This window comes from Mesocricetus auratus, unplaced genomic scaffold, assembly GCF_017639785.1.
Source record: "Mesocricetus auratus isolate SY011 unplaced genomic scaffold, BCM_Maur_2.0 Super-Scaffold_100022, whole genome shotgun sequence".
Classification (NCBI taxonomy): domain Eukaryota; kingdom Metazoa; phylum Chordata; class Mammalia; order Rodentia; family Cricetidae; genus Mesocricetus; species Mesocricetus auratus.
This window is the reverse complement of record NW_024429203.1, coordinates 17,931,686-17,950,813: the sequence shown is the minus strand read 5'-3', so window position 1 is coordinate 17,950,813 and position 19,128 is coordinate 17,931,686. Positions and strand designations below refer to the sequence as shown.

The 19,128-nt window shown below is 38.9% G+C and overlaps 1 protein-coding gene across 1 annotated transcript; it reads right to left on the bottom strand.

Annotated features, from left to right (window-relative positions):
- Window positions 1–16,871: 16,871 nt before the first annotated feature.
- On the bottom strand, window positions 16,872–17,810 carry LOC121133483 (olfactory receptor 8D2-like). Its single transcript, XM_040730109.1, has one exon. It carries the CDS (start codon window positions 17,796–17,798, stop codon window positions 16,872–16,874), a length of 927 nt encoding a protein of 308 aa, XP_040586043.1. The 5' UTR covers window positions 17,799–17,810.
- Between the last annotated feature and the right edge of the window lie 1,318 nt (window positions 17,811–19,128).

Sequence of the window (19,128 nt, the reverse complement as noted above, 5' to 3'; positions counted from 1 at the left end):
ATATATATATATGTATGTATATATGAAATAAATAATTCCAAAAAGCATTTATTAAAGAAGTAATATGATAGTGCAACAGTTTTTATTAATTGAACACATAAACATTTATGGAGTGCTTGCTAACTGTTTAGGGTAGTAAAAGAGGAAAGTAAAGTTCTAATTAGCAAAGGATTACGGAACCAGTCCAGGTACTCTGGGGATCCTAGAGATGAAAAGGATCTGTGTTAAGAGAAGCTTTCCTTGAGAGGAGCCTTCTCACCCGCCTGGTTCCAGATCCGCATCAGTCCCAAATAAACACACAGGAGGCTATATTAATTATGAAGCTGTTGGCCTTGCTTGTTTCTTACTAGCTAGCTCTGACTTAAGTAATTACCCCATAATTGTTAATCTAAGTATGTTTCTTACCGGAGAATAGTTCCAGGCTTCCTACCCCCATGGCGTTACATGCTGACTCTCTTGTGTTTCTCCTTCCCAGAATCCTCCTGGATTCCTAGCCCCACCTATCTAGATTCCTATTGGCCAGACAGTCTTTATTGACAAATGCACAGGACTTCCCCAACATCTCCTCTTTTCTGTTTAAACAAAAATAAAGGTCTTAACTTTAACATAGTCAAATCATATATAACAGAACAGTTATCAAGTAAGAATACAGTTACAATATTTTAGCAAGATTTAAAGAAAATATCATCCATCTCATCCTTGTGAGTCCAAAGTTCTATATGTAGTTTATCTTTTATCATAACTAAGGAAAACTATAATTATAGCTATCTGTCTTCAACTCGATCAAAGACCACAGAAGGATAATATATAATCACTAGGATTGACAAAGACATCTTGCTACCTGGGCAGTCACCTGAAGTTCCTCTGTAACGTTGGGGCATCCATCTTCAGCCCATAGGCCACAATGTGTCTGGAACACTTCTCAGCAAAGCAGGAAATTTCAAACTGTCCATCTGCGTTGGCAGTCTGTCAGTCATTTTTCTTTGTCCTGCAGAAAGTCTCGCGGACTCTTCCATGAAGCAGGAACCCTGTAAGACTGAGTTCAGCAGTCACTTTCCTGTGGGTCCTGCATGTCCAGATTATACAACAACAGTCAAACAGTCTAGGCAAGAGCAGTTTCTTGCCCAAATGGCTAATCTTGCCATGTTGAAAGCAAACTCCATAATGAGTCTCTTCGATGCCCACCTTCCTCTCAGACATAATTGGTGCTGCCAGGAGCAGACATTTCTCATTGTCAAGAAAAACCCTAAACCATTTTAAATGCCATTTTCTGAAGGTCTTTGAGAGGTTTGAAGACTGTTTATCTATCTCAAATATATTTCTGTATATCTAGAAAACCTAACTAACCTAACTATAAATTCTATTATCATTAACTATCTATAGTCTGTATTCAATTATGCATTACATTTTAAAAGATCAGTATAAGCACAATACTTAATCAAGAGGAGAAATATACATATCACAAAATTGACTTTGAATTTGTATCAATAAATGAAAAACAATACCTATATCATAATTCCCTTTTTTACCATTAAAAAAGATTGGCTGTGATCACTAGCCAATTATAAACAATCCCATTTAAATGAAAACAAAGGTTTATAAACAAGGTGGGAATTAGGACGTCGCTCATTCCAAACTGCTTCCTGCTGGAAGGGGGCGCTGTTCACACCATGGGGATCATGACAAAACTCAGAAACCTGTATAAGTCCTTATTTTCGTGGTCTGTAAAGCTGCATCATCTTAGCTGTTTCAATTGTTGGAACATGTGATCCACTGCTTCCGGGGGTCTTGGTTTGTCAAACCACAGAAGCCTGGCCAGAATCCTCAGCTTTTCATTTTCTGTAGAAACATAAGCAAGATCTCCTTTTCCAAGTAACATATCCTTATACTTAAATTTTGAAGTCAAGGCATTTTCAAAAGATAGAAGTTGGATTAATTCAGCAGCATTTATAATCAAGTGTACTTTAGCAGCTGTTCCTTCCTGAGCAATCAAAAAACTGAAAAACACAATACCATACAGTATCCAGACTCTCTGTGTATTTTTCATCCTTACGTGGCTTATTTATTTATCTATTATTACTTTATTTATTTCACTTTTATCTATTTTTATTTGAGACAGGGTTTCTCTTTGGAAATCCGCCTGCCTCTGCCTCTGGAGTAAGTCCTACCAGCATGTGCCACCACAATGCCAGCTTTTGTATTTATATCCACTTTGCCATTTCATTTTCTCTCTCAATCTCACGTATATTTTTAAACACACTGTAAACCTTTAGAGATTTTCTTCATACAAGTCTGACTTTACTGTAAATCTTTATGTTTTTCTGGCCACGTGTCTTATTTGTAAAACCGCGGCTGTTTTAAACTGCCGGTTTTTCGTCAAGATGGCGGGCGTAAGCGTGACTCCAGCTTACCGCCTCAGTCCATGCTGACATCCAGCAAAAGCTGCCACTTCCAGCTGTACGTACACACCTTTTAATTGTTAGCAGGGTCTCTTAAAACAACCTTGCTGTTTTATTTTTCTTTTTATGCCGAGTCAGGAAGACTCCGGTAAGCGAGCCACGTGAATCTCAGCTTGTGGCTAGCTAAACAGAGCACACCTGAGAAAAACGCTGCTATCAAAAATCTGTGCTTCTCTCTGTTCCTAAAATTCCTTTAAAGCTTTTGTCATTCTACTTGGTATTCATCATCCCACTCCTGACACCATTATGTTAAGAGAAGCTTTTCTTGAGAGGAGCCTTCTCGCCCGCCTGGTTCCAGATCCGCATCAGTCCCAAATAAACACACAGGAGGCTATATTAATTATGAAGCTGTTGGCCTTGCTTATTTCTTACTGGCTAGCTCTGACTTAAGTAATTACCCCATAATTGTTAATCTAAGTATGTTTCTTACCGGAGAATAGTTCCAGGCTTCCTACCCCCATGGCGTTACATGTTGACTCTCTTGTGTTCCTCCTTCCCAGAATCCTCCTGGATTCCTAGCCCCACCTATCTAGATTCCTATTGGCCAGACAGTCTTTATTGACAAATGCACAGGACTTCCCCAACAGATCTGTTGTCTAAAGCCATCTTCTCTTATTTGGTTCATATAGACCCCAAATCAAATGGCTTAATTTTATTGCAGGTACAATGAACATATTGTGTTTTGTTGTCAGAAGAAATGATTCACTTTACTTTTCCTGTTGCAATTTCTGAGAATTATTTTTCCTTCAGTAAGTTGGTCATAAAAATAATTTCCCTTAAATATTTTTAAATATTTGTTATACTATTTTCCTTATGAACTTAGATTAAGGTTTGCAATACATGACGCCGTTAAAGATCCCACATTTGCAAGTTTTCTCAAGTGCTAATATTCCTTAAAGTTTATATAACAATAAGAAATTATTATGAGACTTTTATCTGAATAATTACACATCATTCATAATATAACAGAGTCATCATCATTGATAATGATAACTATATTTATGCATAATTCAAGAAAATAAATCTTTATTGAAATCAATCATAAAAGTCATACCCATAGTCAATAGTTTTGTAGAGATGAGTGGGGTCCTCTGAGGGAACCTCTCTCTGATTGTATTATTATACAGTGTTATCTATAGGAACAAAACTAATAGAATGAAATAAATGAACTGTAAGCACATAAGAACACATTTTGTATCTTTATCACTTAGTAAAGCAAATTTGAAATCATAAACTATGAATACATTAGATCTAGTACAATGAAATTTATATATGAAATCACATTTTGGCTTTAAAATATATCAACTATAGCATATATATATGTATATAATTTAAATTAGAAACATGCTTGCTTCACATGTCAATCCCAGCTTCCTTTCCCACCTCTCCTCCCTTGTCCCTCCACCAGTCTCCCCCAACCCCAGACCATTCCCCAGGCAGGGTGAGGCCCTCCATGGGGGGACCTCCAGAGTCTGTCATTTCATCCAAGGAAGGACCTAGGCCCTTCCCCATGTGTCCAGGCTGAGAGAACATCGCTCCATGTGGAATGGGCGCCCAAAGCTCATTCCTATGCCATGTTAAACAATGATCTGCTATCCAAGATCACAGAGATTGCTGAGGCCTCCTCACTGAAACTACATTCAGGGAGTCTGGATCAGTCCCCTGCTGGGCTCTCAGCCATCTATCTGGGGTTCAAGAGCTCCTGCTTTTCCGGTCAGTGGTCTTTGTGGGTTTCACCAGCACGGTCTTGACCACTTTGCTCATCACTCCTCCATCTCTGTCACTAGGTTCAGTGTTTAGCTGTGGGTATCTGCCTCTGCTTCCATCAGGCACTGGATAAAGGTTCTAGGATGGCATATGAGGTAGTCATCAATCTTATCATCAGTGAGGGGCTATTCAGGTGTTCTCTCAGCTATTGCTTAGTTTGCCAGTTGGAGTTATTCTTGTAGATCTCTGGAAATCTCACTAGTGTCAGCTCTCTCCTCAAGCCTTTAATGACTCCATCTATTAAAGTATCTCTCATCCTGCTCTACTCTATTCTCATCCTGGCTCAACCTTCCTTATCCCCCATGTCTTCTTCTACCACCAGAGACCCTATACCAGGAAGACCTGCACATCCCAACTGTAACTTTTATCCATAACTGTTCAAAGTTTAAAAGTTACCTGATTCAGAAGTAGATTTGAAGTTTGAGGGAGGGATAAAAGCTCACTTAACACAATATACAAGCATTTCAGCTAGATATTTGTGTAAATTAAATAATATATGATCATAAAAGTATCAAACTGTTAGCAAATTCATTTATTGTAGACTAAAAATCCCCAACTGATCAACAAAATTAAGTGAGTAGATTTTGATAAATCTATGTGATAGTATTCTCAACAATAAAATGGATTTATATATAAATATTTAAATGGTTACCTTGAATAAAGAGAAACTAAGAACACATTAATAAAATATCTATTTATATGAAATGGTACAAATGCCAATCACCAGTCTTCTGTGGCAATGTGAAAGTCAGCTACTGTCTATAGGAAGACAAATGTAAAAAGAAGAGTCATGAAACATAATCAGCTCTTTGTTATTTTGATTGCAGCACAGTTTTCAGACGTTATAATTGTGTCAAAAGTTATCTTGTCCTCTTACAGATGTGAAGTTTCATATCCTTCAATTTCCCCTGGGTAATTCTGATCATGAGATGTTTCACTAAAGTAAATAATTATTGGTGACAACCATAAAAATTATTATGGGGTTTTTGTTAATGCTTAGTCAAATTTCGAATTGCTTGTGAATACTAGTATCTTTAAATGTTATGTCATTCTCTTCATGTATTAACTTTTCAGATGTTCAGGTCTACACCTGGACCCACTGGAAACATTTTATAATTTCCCTCAGGTCAGCTCCTCACTCTTTTTGCTCAGTGCATGCATATATATTAGTTCCTCCGCATTGCTCTGCAGTGGGATTTATTTCTTATAGATAGATGTGATTTATATTAATTTCTGAATGTTAATTTACCACTCAATGCCTTATTGAAGTCTCAGGTTGGTTTTGTTACAGGTACTCTAAGCATTTTTGGATTAAGGTATTTTATCATCTACAATGAAAGATAGTGATTCTCCTGTTTCTAATTGTTGCCCTCTGTCTCAGCTGCCTCACTACCGCGGACTCTGACTGATGACACCCTAGGCGAGTTGGGGTGACCACTTCAGCAAGAAAAGATCTCAAAACTTCAAGGGGAGTCAGGAGGAACCAGGAGATGGAAAACGCACACACACACACACACACACACACACACACACACACACACACACACACACACACACACACACACACACACGAGAGAGACAGAGAGAGAGAGAGACAGAGGCACAGAGACACAGAGACAGAGAGACAGAGAGACAGAGGCCGACTGAAAGGGAGGGCCAGAGAGAGTGAGACAGACAGGCAGACAGACAGACAGAGCATGTGGGTGGGGTTTCCCACGTCTAATCCTTGCGGGCAGGTGGACTCAGAGACAGGAGGATGAAGTAAAATTTCCTGCCTTCCAGCTGGGTCTCCACAGTGTTGCAGCAAAAGCAGTTCATACTGAGATGGAAAGGCCAGAGGCGAGGAGAAAAAAAGTGTAGTCCAGGTTGGCCTCGAACTCAAGATCCTCCTGCCTCTGCCTCCTTCAGCAAATCCTACCGGTGCACGCCACCACAACCGGCAAGAGCAGCCTGCGACAGAGTCCTACTCGAATGTCCCAAGTAATGACGTGCACTCTACGGACACGCCCCCCGACACTTGCGCCCCGCCCGCCTGGGGCCTGAAGCCTGCTGCTGTCCACTCTTGCTCTCAGGCCCGAACACTCACAAGAAACTCGCGATCCACAAACTCTCAACATCTCCTCACAAACAACAACAGAAGGTGCTTGCCCTTCACACACACACAGCATTTTGGTGCAATGACAGTAGAATAGCAGAGATCAACCTATGATAAACTGCAGAGGAAATAATACAAAAAAGGAGAATTTTCTGACAGGTGAAGAGTAGAAGTGCTGAGTGTGTTTGCTCATGCATTTATCATCACAGCCCAAGGAGCTGAGACAAAGGATTGCTGTTGCTTTGAGAGCAGATTGATTGCATGGAGTATAGCGTCAAAGTTGGTTTGAGTTAAACTCTTTCTGAAAACAAACAACAAGAAGCAAGCTAACTGATTCAACAAAACAAAAGTCCAATAAAATTAATCAAGTAAGAATAAAAGGAGACAATATTTTGGAAGATTCTAGCATTGTTTCTCTCTTTTTTTAAATACATGGTAGCTTCAAAATATCCACAAAAATGAAACTATAAGTTTTCCATTCCACTGCACTGGAAACGGATTTATATCCTGCTGGACAGAAGGTAGATATGCATGTGTGTAGAAATAGTGAGTCTTTCCAAGATGGAAAATCACTCTCACCAAAAATACCTAAGCAACTCCTCCTGGATCCCTATGATGTTGTTGAAAGCTGAGGACACAGCTGTTTTCCCACTGTGCTCTGGTGGAACACAGACACTTGGAATATAGAGTTTCCTCCTGCTTAACCATTCTCAAGAGTGTCAGCTGCTTAGTACCCTACTCATGAGTTAAAAAGCCATCACTGATAATTCTGACATCTGATAGACAATCATTATAAGACAGGGACATTTGCTGTTGAACATACTAGGAATAATTCTGTTATTATAGCCTTGGCCATTCGAGTAATTAAGTCCTACAGTGCTTTTGAGCCTGAATCTGAACAAATAAAAACATATGCCATATTTCTTCCCTCAAGAAACATCACTATCCAGTGATGTCACAGTTTTTCCAAGTAGGAAATGTGTTTTTTTGATGGAGCTAATTTGAATGGCAGTGTGTGTTGTTAGGGTATATTTAGAATGGGCCACTGGAGATAATTAGTAACCTCTTTACATCACCTCTGCTTGTATGCCTCCCTCTTTTCTAACTCCTTCTTCATCACACATTATATGCTGTTTCCATGTGCTTTACCTACATTGTGACATTGAATTCTCAAAAGAACAACCTAAATGTCTATTCATTTCTGATGTATAAATCCAGGATCCAATGATTTGAGTGTTTAGGATTTGAGTTCTGAGTATACGGATTGAGAACAATTTACGTGAGTCATGATTTATATTTTACTGACATTTGTCATCTAAGTCATCACAAACATGAGACAATGAGTGTTTGCCAATGTGAATCATTTCAGATATCAAAGGATGGTCCAGATTTCTAAAGCTTCCCATAAAGGAGAATTCTAGATGATACACATGACCAGGGGCAAGGAGTCCCTTTGTAGTGATCTACATGAGAATGGAGCTTTCCCTAGACATTTTAACACAGCAAGAGAATGATTGCAGCAAAGAGTACTTTGTCCCAGAATTTGGTCTAATTTGGGGAAAATGTGGTTTGGGAAAAACAGAGAAAGGGACAAAGTTGATTCTGACTTTAACAGAGATTATCAACAGGGATACTAAATATCTGAGAAAAGAGAAAGAATATCCTCCCGCAGCATCTCTTGTGTGAACAGTTTGAGGTACAGATTCCACACTGTAGCATAAAGATGATCCAAGAAGACAGAGAACAACACAAACCTACAGGTACTCAAGATGTCAGATGAGCATTTCCATATTTTGCTTTGACAGTCAGAGTTAACATGTGTGTACTGAAATCGCTGAATTGTCCACCTGGAAAGCTGTCTAATTTCAAAATCCCTGTATTTTCCATATCTTTTAGAAAACAAAAAGGCAAATTAGATTAAGAAGCTGAAATTATAGATAGACAGATTCAGCATCAGCAAACACTTAATTTCATTGCTGACCCATTTGATTCTTTGGACAAGTCATTGAAAAAGTTTTAATAGGAAGTGAGTAACAATATAAATTTCAAAGCATCCCTACCACCAACCAAAGCCAACAATTTAAATATTCAACATATAAAACAGTAATCAATATTTCCTATACAATATAAAATCTTGAATATGGTCATACAATGTGGGTAGCTGGAAATGGGGACTATAGATTTGTGTATTTATTCTTCATTCTATACTCTTTACCTAAATGAGAATAATGAAAATATATTAACTTCTTATGTATTTGGATTTTATGCATATCCTAATTTTGGAATTTCAGAGTAAGGACAGAAGTATCAAGCAGTATTCTTGAGGTCCGAGAGAAGCTGTCACATTGAATAATCTTTACATCACAGAGGGTACTTTTGCTAGAGCTTCTGAAACCAGAGGGAAACAGAAAGACTGTTTGGGGTGGATTAAAGTTCTCTCTCCTCCTGGTCTGAAATGACTATTTCAACATTAACAAGGTAGCAAAAATTTTTTGATTATCTAGAAATGTCATATTTAAGAGTGATTTACCCTTACTTGCTTTCTCTGGGCGATGTTTGTAGGTTAATGAACAACACACAGAAGCAATAGTCCATATATTCCACAGAAGTGTTGAAGGAAATGAAAAGTAATTAAAACCCCAGTGAGGTTCTCTGTACCCCAACTGGTTAAATTTGGACTGGGGTTCATTCCTTCTGATTCTGTGACATAATCATAAAAAGTTAACAAGAAAGCATGACAGGAAAAGAGACAGGAAGACATTGTCTACTGAAGACAATACTGAAACAAACACTTCTAGGTAAAGTTGAGCTACTGCATACAACATGGTTGGTATGCCAACTGTGCCTTTAGCAGACTGTTGCTATAAATGAAACCAGGAACTTATCTAGGACCTGAACAGAAAGCAAATTTCTTAGAAATTCCTTGGTTTCTTTTTCATATAATAGTTAATTATTGTGATGCTCAAAGAAGAGCCTCCTGCTTTCTTATATACATTAGAGTAAAAAAACATGAATTACCATTTTTCTCTCAAGTGTATTATCAATGTTCATCTAATAGAAAAAACTGTCAATGTCCCAAAGCAGATGACATACAGCTTCCCAGGACCCACTAGCATGAGTGTGGTGTGACAAGGAGCTTTTTTTTTTTTTATCATTTTTTATGTTAATTTTAAATAGCTTGTTTTACATGTCAATCCCAGTTCCCTCTCCCTCCCCTCCTCCCGCACTCCCCTTCCCCCCCCACCCTCCCACCCTATTGCCAAATCCTTCCACATAGGGGATATCAGAGTCTGTCATTTTACTCTGGGTAGGGTCCAGGCACTCCCCTAAGAGTCCAGGCTGAGAGAGCATCCCTCTTTGTGCTATAGGCACACGAAGACTGTTTGTATACCAGGGATAGACACTGATCCACAGCTCAGGGCCCCATAGGTTGCCCAGGCCTTCTCACTGACACTCACATTTGGGGGTCCAGATCAGTCCCATGCTGGCCTTCCCACTGTCGCTCTGGGGTCCAAGAGCTCTCCCCTGTTCAGATCAGCTGTCTCTGCTGGTTTTGCCAGCCCATTCTTTGCCAATTTGCTCATCACTCCTCTCTGTCACTGGGTTCCTTGGGTTCAGTTCAGTGATTAATTGTGTGTTTGCCTCTGCTTCCATCAGTCACAGGATGAAGGCTCCTGGATGGTTATAGACATCAAGTTCATTATCAGGAATGGGCATTCGAGGTGGTCTCTCCACTATTGCTTAGCTTGCCAATTGGTGTTATCCCTTTAGATCACTGGAGGTAGCTCTGGTGCCTGATCTGTATTCGATCCTATGATTCCCTATTCCCCCTATTCTACCCCCACCCCCTCAACTTCCTGTTCCCCCTTGACCAACTCTCTTCCTCTACACCCCTCTCTTCTTCCCAGGTCCCACTACCCCCCACCCCTCGCCGTGTTCCCCATCCATTCAGGGGATCTTGTCTCCATCCTCTTCTCTTGGGTACTATGCATATATGCATATCTTTTAGGTTCTTTCCTGTTTCCCAGACTCTCAATCAGTGGAAGTGCAGACTGGCACTATTCTGATCCATATTTAAAATCCATATATGAGTGAGTACATACCATGTTTGTCTTTTTGCGACTGGGTTACCTCACTCAGGATGGTTTCTTCCAGTGCTATCCATTTCCTTGCGAATTTCAAGATTCCATTGTTTTTTTCTGCTGAGTAATACTCCATTGTGTAAATGTACCACATTTTCTCTATCCACTCTTCAGTTGAGGGGCATCTAAGTTGCTTCCAGGTTCTGGCTATTACAAATAATGCTGCTATGAACATAGTGGAGCAGATGCCCTTGTTGTATAAACTTGCCTCATTTGGATATATGTCTAAGAGTGGAATTGCTGGGTCTAGTGGTAGATTAATTCCCATTTTCCTGAGGAATCTCCATACTGATTTCCAAAGAGGCTGTATGAGTCGGCACTCCCACCAGCAGTGGAGGAGTGTTCCTCTCTCTCCACATCCTCTCCAGCATAAATTGTCTTCGGTGTTTTTGATTTTAGCCATTCTGACAGGAGTAAGATGGTATCTCAGAGTTGTTTTGATTTGCATTTCCCTGATGGCTAAGGATGTTGAGCACTTTCTTAAGTGTCTCTTGGCCATTTTAGCCTCCTCTACTGAGAATTCTCTATTTAGCTCTGTACCCCACCTTTTAATTGGATCCTTTGGTGTTTTGGAGACTTGCTTCTTGAGTTCTTTGTAAATTTTGGAGATTAGCCCTATGTCAGATGTAGGGTTACTGAATATCTTTTCCCATTCTGTGGCCTGCCTTTTTGTCTTTTTGACTGTGTCCTTTGCCTTACAGAAGCTTTTTAGTTTCAGAAGGTCCCATTTGTTAATTGTTGATCTCAGTGCCTGTGCCACTGGTGTTATGTTTAGGAAGTGGTCTCCTGTACCAACTCATTGAAGAGTATCTCCCACTTTCTCTTCTAAAAGTTTCAGTGTGGCTGAATTTATATTGAGATCTTTGATCCATTTGGACTTAAGTTTTGTACAAGGCGATAAACATGGATCTATCTGCAGTCTTCTGCATACCAGTACCCAGTTATGCCAGCACCATTTGTTGAAGATACTTTCTTTTTTCCATTGTACAGTTTTAGCTTGATTGATTTCAGCCCTCAATTTGATTATTTCCTGGCGTCTGTTCCTCCTGGGGGAGTCTGCTTCTTTTAGTTCTAGAACATTCAGCCGTGCTATTAATTCTCTAGTATGACTGTTCTCCAGTTTTTTCATGTGGGCACTTAGTGCTATAAACTTTCCTCTCAGCACTGCTTTCAAAGTGTCCCATAAGTTTGTGTATGTTGTGTCTTCATTCTCATTGAAATCGAGGAAGTCTTTAATTTCTTTTTTTATTTGTTCCTTTACCCAGGGATGGTGCAATTGTGCATTGTTCAATCTCCATGAGTTTGTAAGGTTTCTGCCATTTGTGTTATTGTTGAATTCTAATGTTAATGCATGGTGATCTGATAAGATGCAGGGGGTTATTCCAATTTTTTTGTATCTGTGGAGATTTGCTATGTTTCCTATTATGTGGTCAATTTTAGAGAAGGATCCATGTGGTGCTGAGAAGAAGGTATATCCCTTTGTATTTGAGTGGAATGTTCTATAGATGTCTGTTAAACCCAGTTGGGTCATAAGTTCTATTAGTTCTTTTGTTTCTTTGTTAAGTTTCTGTCTGGAGGTCCTGTCTAGCGGTGAGAGCGGAGTGTTGACGTCTCCTACTATTAGTGTGTGAGATTTTATGTGCATTTTGAGCTTTAGTAATGTTTCTTTCACGAATGTAGGTGCGTTTGTATTTGGGGCGTAGATGTTTAAAATTGAGACTTCGTCTTGATGTATTTTTCCTTTGATGAATATGAAGTGTCCTTCTTCATCTCTTTTGATTGATTTTAATTTGAAGTCTAATTTGTTAGATATTAGGATTGCTACACCCGCTTGTTTCTTGGGACCGTTTGATTGGAAGATCTTTTCCCAACCCTTTACTCTGAGATAACGTCTGTCTTTGATGTTGAGATGTGTTTCTTGTATGCAGCAGAAGGAAAGGTTCTGTCTTCTTATCCATTCTGCTAGTCTGTGTCTTTTTATAGGCAAGTTGAGGCCATTGACATTGAGGGATATTAATGACCATTGATTGGTGATCCTTGTTTGTGCTTGATTTATTGTTAGTGAAGTTATTTTGTGTAGTTTCTCCTTCCTTTTTCTTTTGGTGTTTTGTAAAGTGTGATTATATATTGCCTGTGGCTTTGTGAATGTAGTTATCTTCCTTGGCTCTAGGTTTTCCTTCTAGCATTTTCTGTAGAGCTGGATTCATGGACACGTATTGTTTAAATCTGGCTTTGTCATGGAATATTTTATTTTCTCCATCTATGGTAATTGAGAGCTTTGCTGGATATAGTAGTCTGGGCTGCCATCCTGGTTCCCTTAACGTTTGTAGGACATCTGTCCAGGATCTTCTGGCTTTCATCGTTTCCATTGAGAAGTCAGGTGTATTTCGGATAGGTCTGCCTTTGTATGTTACTTGGCCTTTTTCTTTAGCTGCTCTTAATATTTTCTCTTTACTCTGTAGGTTTGATGTTTTGATTATTATATGGCGAGGTGACTTCTTTTTCTGGTCGAGCCTATTTGGTGTTCTGTAAGACTCTTGTACTTTCATAGGCTTATCTTTCTTTAGGTTAGGGAAGTTTTCTTCTATGATTTTGTTGAATATGTTTTCTGTACCTTTAAGTTGAATTTCCTCACCTTCTTCTATACCTATTATTCTCAGGTTTGGCTTCTTCACAGTGTCCCATATTTCCTGGATATTTTGTGTTAAGGATTTGTTGGTTTTGAGATTTTCTTTGGTTGATGACTCTATATCCTCTAATGAGTCTTCAACACCTGAGATTCTCTCTTCTATCTCTTGTATTCTATTGGTGATATTTGCATCTGTAGTTCCTGATCGTTTACCCAACTTTTCTATTTCCAGCATCCCTTCTTTCTGTGTTTTCTTTATCGTTTCTATTTCAGCTTTCAATCCTTCAACTGTTTGAGCTGTTTCTTTTATTTTTTTGGTTGTTCTTTCTTGGTGCTCTTTAGATTCTTTGAGAGATTTGTTTATTTCTTGAATTTTTCCCCCATTTCATGGATTTTTTTGTTTGTTTTTTCTTCTATTTCTTTAAGGGATTTCCTCATTTCTTCTTTGAGGGTCTCCATCATCTTCATGAAATAATTTTTAAGGTCTGTCTCCTCTTCTTTGTCTATGTAGTGCTTTTCGGGTCTTGCTGGTGTTGGATCCCTGGATTCTGGTGGGGTCATGTTGGTGTTTCTATTGCTGAGTGAGCTCTTATTCTGTCTTCTTCCCATCTCTTCTTTCAGTGGGTGCTGGTGGGGTCTTTCCGTCTCCACTGGTCTCCTTCCTTCCTGCAGCTGAAGCTGGGGATGCTGACATGGAGTTTGGGTCCTGTTAGGGCTGATGTCTTTCCTGAAGCTGGTCTCACTGGGGTTGGGGTCTTGGAATTATTGACTTCTTTGCTGTGTGGGCAGGCCTCCTGAATCTGTACTTGCTGGGGTTGGGGTCTTGGAAGGGCTGATGTCTTTCCTGAAGCTGGACTCACTGGGGTTGGAGTCTTGGAAGGGCTGATGTCTTTCCTGTGTGGGCGGGTCTTCTGGATGCCAGGAGAGGCCCAGAAGATCAAGGGGATGGGTGATGGGCGGGCCGTCCCCACCGGAGTCCCAATCTCACCTGAAGCTGGACTCGCTGGGGTTGGGGTCTTGGAGGGGCTGATGTCTTTCCTGTGTTGACAAGGAGCTTTTATGTGATCTTCTGAGACATTGCACTTAATAGGAATAGAAAACTCTCATATGCACACCAATCCCCTAGAGTACCCAGCATTTAAGAACAACCTATAAGAATGACTTCTGGGACTCTTGTTAACCATCTGTCCCAAGTGTACTCATGGGTGGGAAGAAAGCCCTTTTTATATATTCATAAGTTATCTATAAAGATGTAAAATTAAGTAAGGTGTTAACTGCTGGTTCTTGATTATGATTTCATTTTATTTATACAGAAAATATTTTGTTTGGTTTTGGGTAACTCAAAGCGAAACCATTGTCTTATTTCGGGATTCTCTTTCTGTGATAAAACATGATGACCAAAAGTCAAGTTGGGGAGGAAAGGGTTTATTTGGCTTACACTTCAGCATTGCTGTTTATCACTGAAGGAAGTCAGTTACTCAAACAGGGCAGGATCACAGTGACAGGAGCTAATGCAGAGGTCATGGAGGGGAGCTGCTTACTGACTTGCTATCCCAGGTTTGCTTAGTCTATCGTTCTTATAGAACCCAGGACTACCTGCCTAGTGATGGCACCACCCACCATAGGCTGGGACTTCCCCACTGATCATTAAATAAGAAAATACCTTACACCTAGTTCTCAAGGAGATATTTGCTCCACAGATGTTTCTTCCTGTCTGATGAAACTGACTTGTATGAAATTGACACACAAAATCACCCGGTACAACTAACTAATAACAGTTTATTTGAACAGCCTTGTGAGAGGAGATTGGTTTATGAGGAGGAAGTAAGCAATGTCTTAGGTACTCAAGGAACCATTATCATGTGTCGGGGGTGGAAATATTCAGACTGTTCCCCAATCTCCAGAGTCCCTGAATTTTTGAAGATATTTTTTCTTCAGCAACGTATTTAAAGATTTGTCATCCCATCATTTTACATAGAATTCTTCTCCTTACACCATTCTCTCATTTTTTTGTAGCTTGTTGTGGCTATGGTTGAGATAGCCTCTTATTGTGTAGCCCAAGGACTAAGGACTCAGCTTTAAAAAATTTTTTTGCCTCAGCATCCAAGGGCTTGTGTCACACGTAGGCCTGATTGCTTTTGTTCTTTTATTAATTTCATTTACTGGAAATATATTTTTTCCATATGTCTTGATTAGGGTTTCCCTTCCTTCTACTCCTACCAACTCTTCACTAACTCCCCTGTCATCTGAATTCACCAACTTTCTGTCTCTCATTAGAAAACAAGCAGGTTTCTAAGGGATAATAATTATAGAAAACAATACAGAAAAACATCAAATAAGACAAATTAAACAAACAAAAGGAAAAGAGCCCAAGAAAAGGCACAAGAAAAATATATGGATGCAGAGACCCATTAATTTGTGTATTCAGGAATCCCATAAAACACTGAGCTGCAAACCATAATATATATGCCAAGGGCCTGTATACCTGTGTGTTATAAATTAAAAACTAAGTTTAAAAACCCTGTCATAATTAGGAGTCAAGAAATGTTCAAAGACGCAATGAGTTCATTTTCTGTTGGCCATCTACTACTGAGAAACACCCTATTTTTCAGAGTAGTTTGTTTGCCCCATGAGACTCCCTTGATGAATCCAAATTTTCGTTTGCAAGTGGTTATAGTTTGGAAATAGTTTGTGAGTTAGGTAAGGGGTATGTGTCCACTTATCCTTTCAGCTCCAGGAAACCATCTGTTGCATACTCTTTCAGGCATTGTGCATATTGCTTCCATCTCTATATGCGAGCTAATCCTGTTGATTTGGAAGACCTCCTTACCAAAGAGTCCTCTATCCTCTCAGGCTCTTATACTCTTTGTGACTCACCTTCCGCATCCAGGATGCTTGCCTAATATGATGTTTAATTCAATATAAAGTCACATTTTACCCCTGTAGTATTTTTCTTAGGTGCCTTGGAGAAATCTTCAGTCTTAAGTACATTTTTCTTTGTAAGAACACTGATTAAATTTAACTATGCTATAATATAGTTTTTCATTTTAAGTACAATTTAATGAGGTTGGAAAACACAACTCCAGGTAAACATTTGAAGGCTGAAAAATAACAGAGCAATTATCTGCAGAAAATGATTTCAGTTTTTCCCAATGTAAGAGATACATATGTAGAATATGCTTTCCCTTTGAGGACACCAAAGCTTTACCTCCCCTTTTCCATTTCTATGCCATTGTCTAGCACATTCAGTGGTAGTTCTTCTATCACTGAAACTCTTTTTTTTTTGCCTACACATGGTTTATATTATGATGTGCAATGTGAGGGAAACCATTCTTCCTAAGGAAGTAATGACAAAACATAAATCATTGCTTTGAATTCTGTATTGAATTTTTAAAGTTGTTTTTATGATTTCCTTAAATGTAATGGCTTAAATTTACAGGAATTTGTTAAGCTACAATTCTAGAGACGTCCTTAAAACTGTATTTACTGTTACAAACTGATGATTGAACTGCATTTCTCTCCTCCTAGACATTTCATTCAAACAGTTCTGAGCTACTTCCAGCTGCTGGAATGACTAGCCGTGTGCTTGCATCACTTCAATCTCTATCTTGTACTTTTACTATATATCAGTAAATTACATTGTTTGATAATGCAAAGAATGTCTCAGACATTCTCAAACATAAAATAATAATTTCTCAAGTAATGACAACTTTCTCACGGGAAGGAAAAAATACAAAGACGAGAACTTCTCATGTTTTTTTTTCTTCTTTTTCTCAATTTTAGGATGACTGCCTTAACCCAACTAGCCTTTTCAATGCATTCTTTACATCCTTGTTCCTGAGGCTGTATATTAGGGGATTCAGCATTGGGATCACTGTGGTATAGAACACTGAGGACACTTTCTCCTCTTCCATGTTATTGCTGGAAGGTGGCTTGAAATACATGAATGTTATAGACCCAAAGAAGATTCCCACAGCCAGAATATGAGAGCTACAAGTGCCAAAGGCTTTGGAACGCCCTTCAGTGGAGCGAATGCGGAGAATACTAGTTAAGATGAAAGCATAGGAGATGATGACAGCCAGTGTAGGTGCTAGGGTATTGATTCCACCAATAATAAATAGCAGTATCTCATTGATATGGGTGCTGGAGCAAGAAAGAGTCAACAAGGGCAGAATGTCACAAAAATAGTGGCTGACAACATGAGACCCACAGAAGGACAACATTGTCATGCGAGTGGTATGGACAGTAGCCCCAAAGAAACCCAGTGAGTAAACCACAGCCATCATCATGTAACAGACCCTTTGCGACATGACAATGTTGTAAAGCAGTGGGCTGCAGATGGCAACATAGCGGTCATAGGCCATGGCTGTCAGGAGGTAGCCTTCTGCGATGACAAAAACGAGAAAGAAGTAAAGTTGAGCCATGCACTCCAGAAAAGAGATGATGTTCTTCTCAGACACAAAGTTCACCAACATCTTAGGTGTGATGACAGAGGAGTAGCAGAGGTCAATGAAGGATAAATGGCTGAGAAAATAATACATTGGGGAGTGAAGTTGAGAACTGATGGCGATTAAAAGTATCATGCCAAGGTTCCCCACCACCGTGATCATATATATTATAAGAAAGAAGAGGAAGAGTGGCAACTGAAGCTCTGGACGTTTTGTCAGGCCTTCAAGGATGAAGTCAGTCTCTGCAGAATGGTTCATAGTAGCCAGTACTCATAAATAGTATCTAAAAGGAGAATGGAGAGAAAGGGTTGATGGTCACTCTTAATTTCTGTCTCTCTTTGATGGATTCCATTTCCGATAACTTCAATTCTCCCATACCTTTGTGCACTCCATAGACCATTTTAAAACACTGCTTCTTTTATTTTATGAAATTTTAATATAATTATGTCATTTATCCTCCCCTTTATTTTCTACAGCCCTCATGCGTACCTCTCCTTACTCTATAAAAATTTCATAGTTACCTTTTATTGCTGTTACATGGATATATGCATATGTGTATACGTGTTATATCATATTCAGTCTTTATTATGCTATTTGTGTGCATATTTTCATGGATTACCGTTTGGAATTGGATAGGAAAACATTGTTTTATTCCCTAAGTAAGACAATTTCTCCTGCTTTCAGCATCCCAGAGTTGTCTCTGATTCATTGTATATGGCTGAGGCCTCAAGGATTTTAAAAGCTTGAATTTAATAGACCTGGCTGCATCCCACTTTACTGACTGCCCATTCTTATGTAAGTATCCTGTAATTGGTACTTAGTCTGTACTCTGTAAGTACTTCAGATTAAGAATATCACAAACTCAGATCTAATAATTTTGTTTTTGGTAATACAAAGCAAAAACTAAGACTACTTATCCTTTTCACATGAATATATGCTAATGGTATCATCCACTTTATGAAACTGAGTTTCCAATATAGCTTAGATAATCTAAAAATAATCCCTTTCAACTTCTCAATGAGTTTATATGAGTCAACATCACAGTTTCTAAACCTGTGCACATATACACTAAAGCGAGCTTCCAAAGCTGGGAGCACAGACACAGTAAAAGAGATTCTGGGTTAAAAAACTATTATAGAAATTTCTCTATTCACACTAGACTTGTGCCAATAAAAGTGATTCTGGATTTTAAAAGAAGATTATAGAAATTTCTCTATTCACACTAGACTTGCAACCTTTTATGTCTCTTCTTAGAAGAAGAAGCTAGAATAGGTTAAGGGATTCTCTTGGCGATGGATATAAGAAATAGAAATATGCTGCTACTGTCTGACCACAAAATATAGCCGAGGCAAACCCTGTTTATGAAAGAGCAAAGTAGAGCTGACTTCCAGGTGTCTTATTGAAACAGCAATAAATCAATATTTCCTTCAGGGAATTAACTTTCCTTGCATCATTTGAAGCCAGCTTCTCACTAACTTTCTTTCTAATCTATTAGATTTGAACTGCATGCTTTATTATTTATTTATTTATTGTCACCAAAAGTTCAAATATAGTTGAAACATATGCTTCTGAAAAGTTAATATTGATC

What these genes read in the sequence shown, in the direction of transcription:
- LOC121133483 (XM_040730109.1), bottom strand. Translation starts at nt 17,798, where the DNA reads ATGAACCATTCTGCAGAGACTGACTTCATCCTTGAAGGCCTGACAAAA.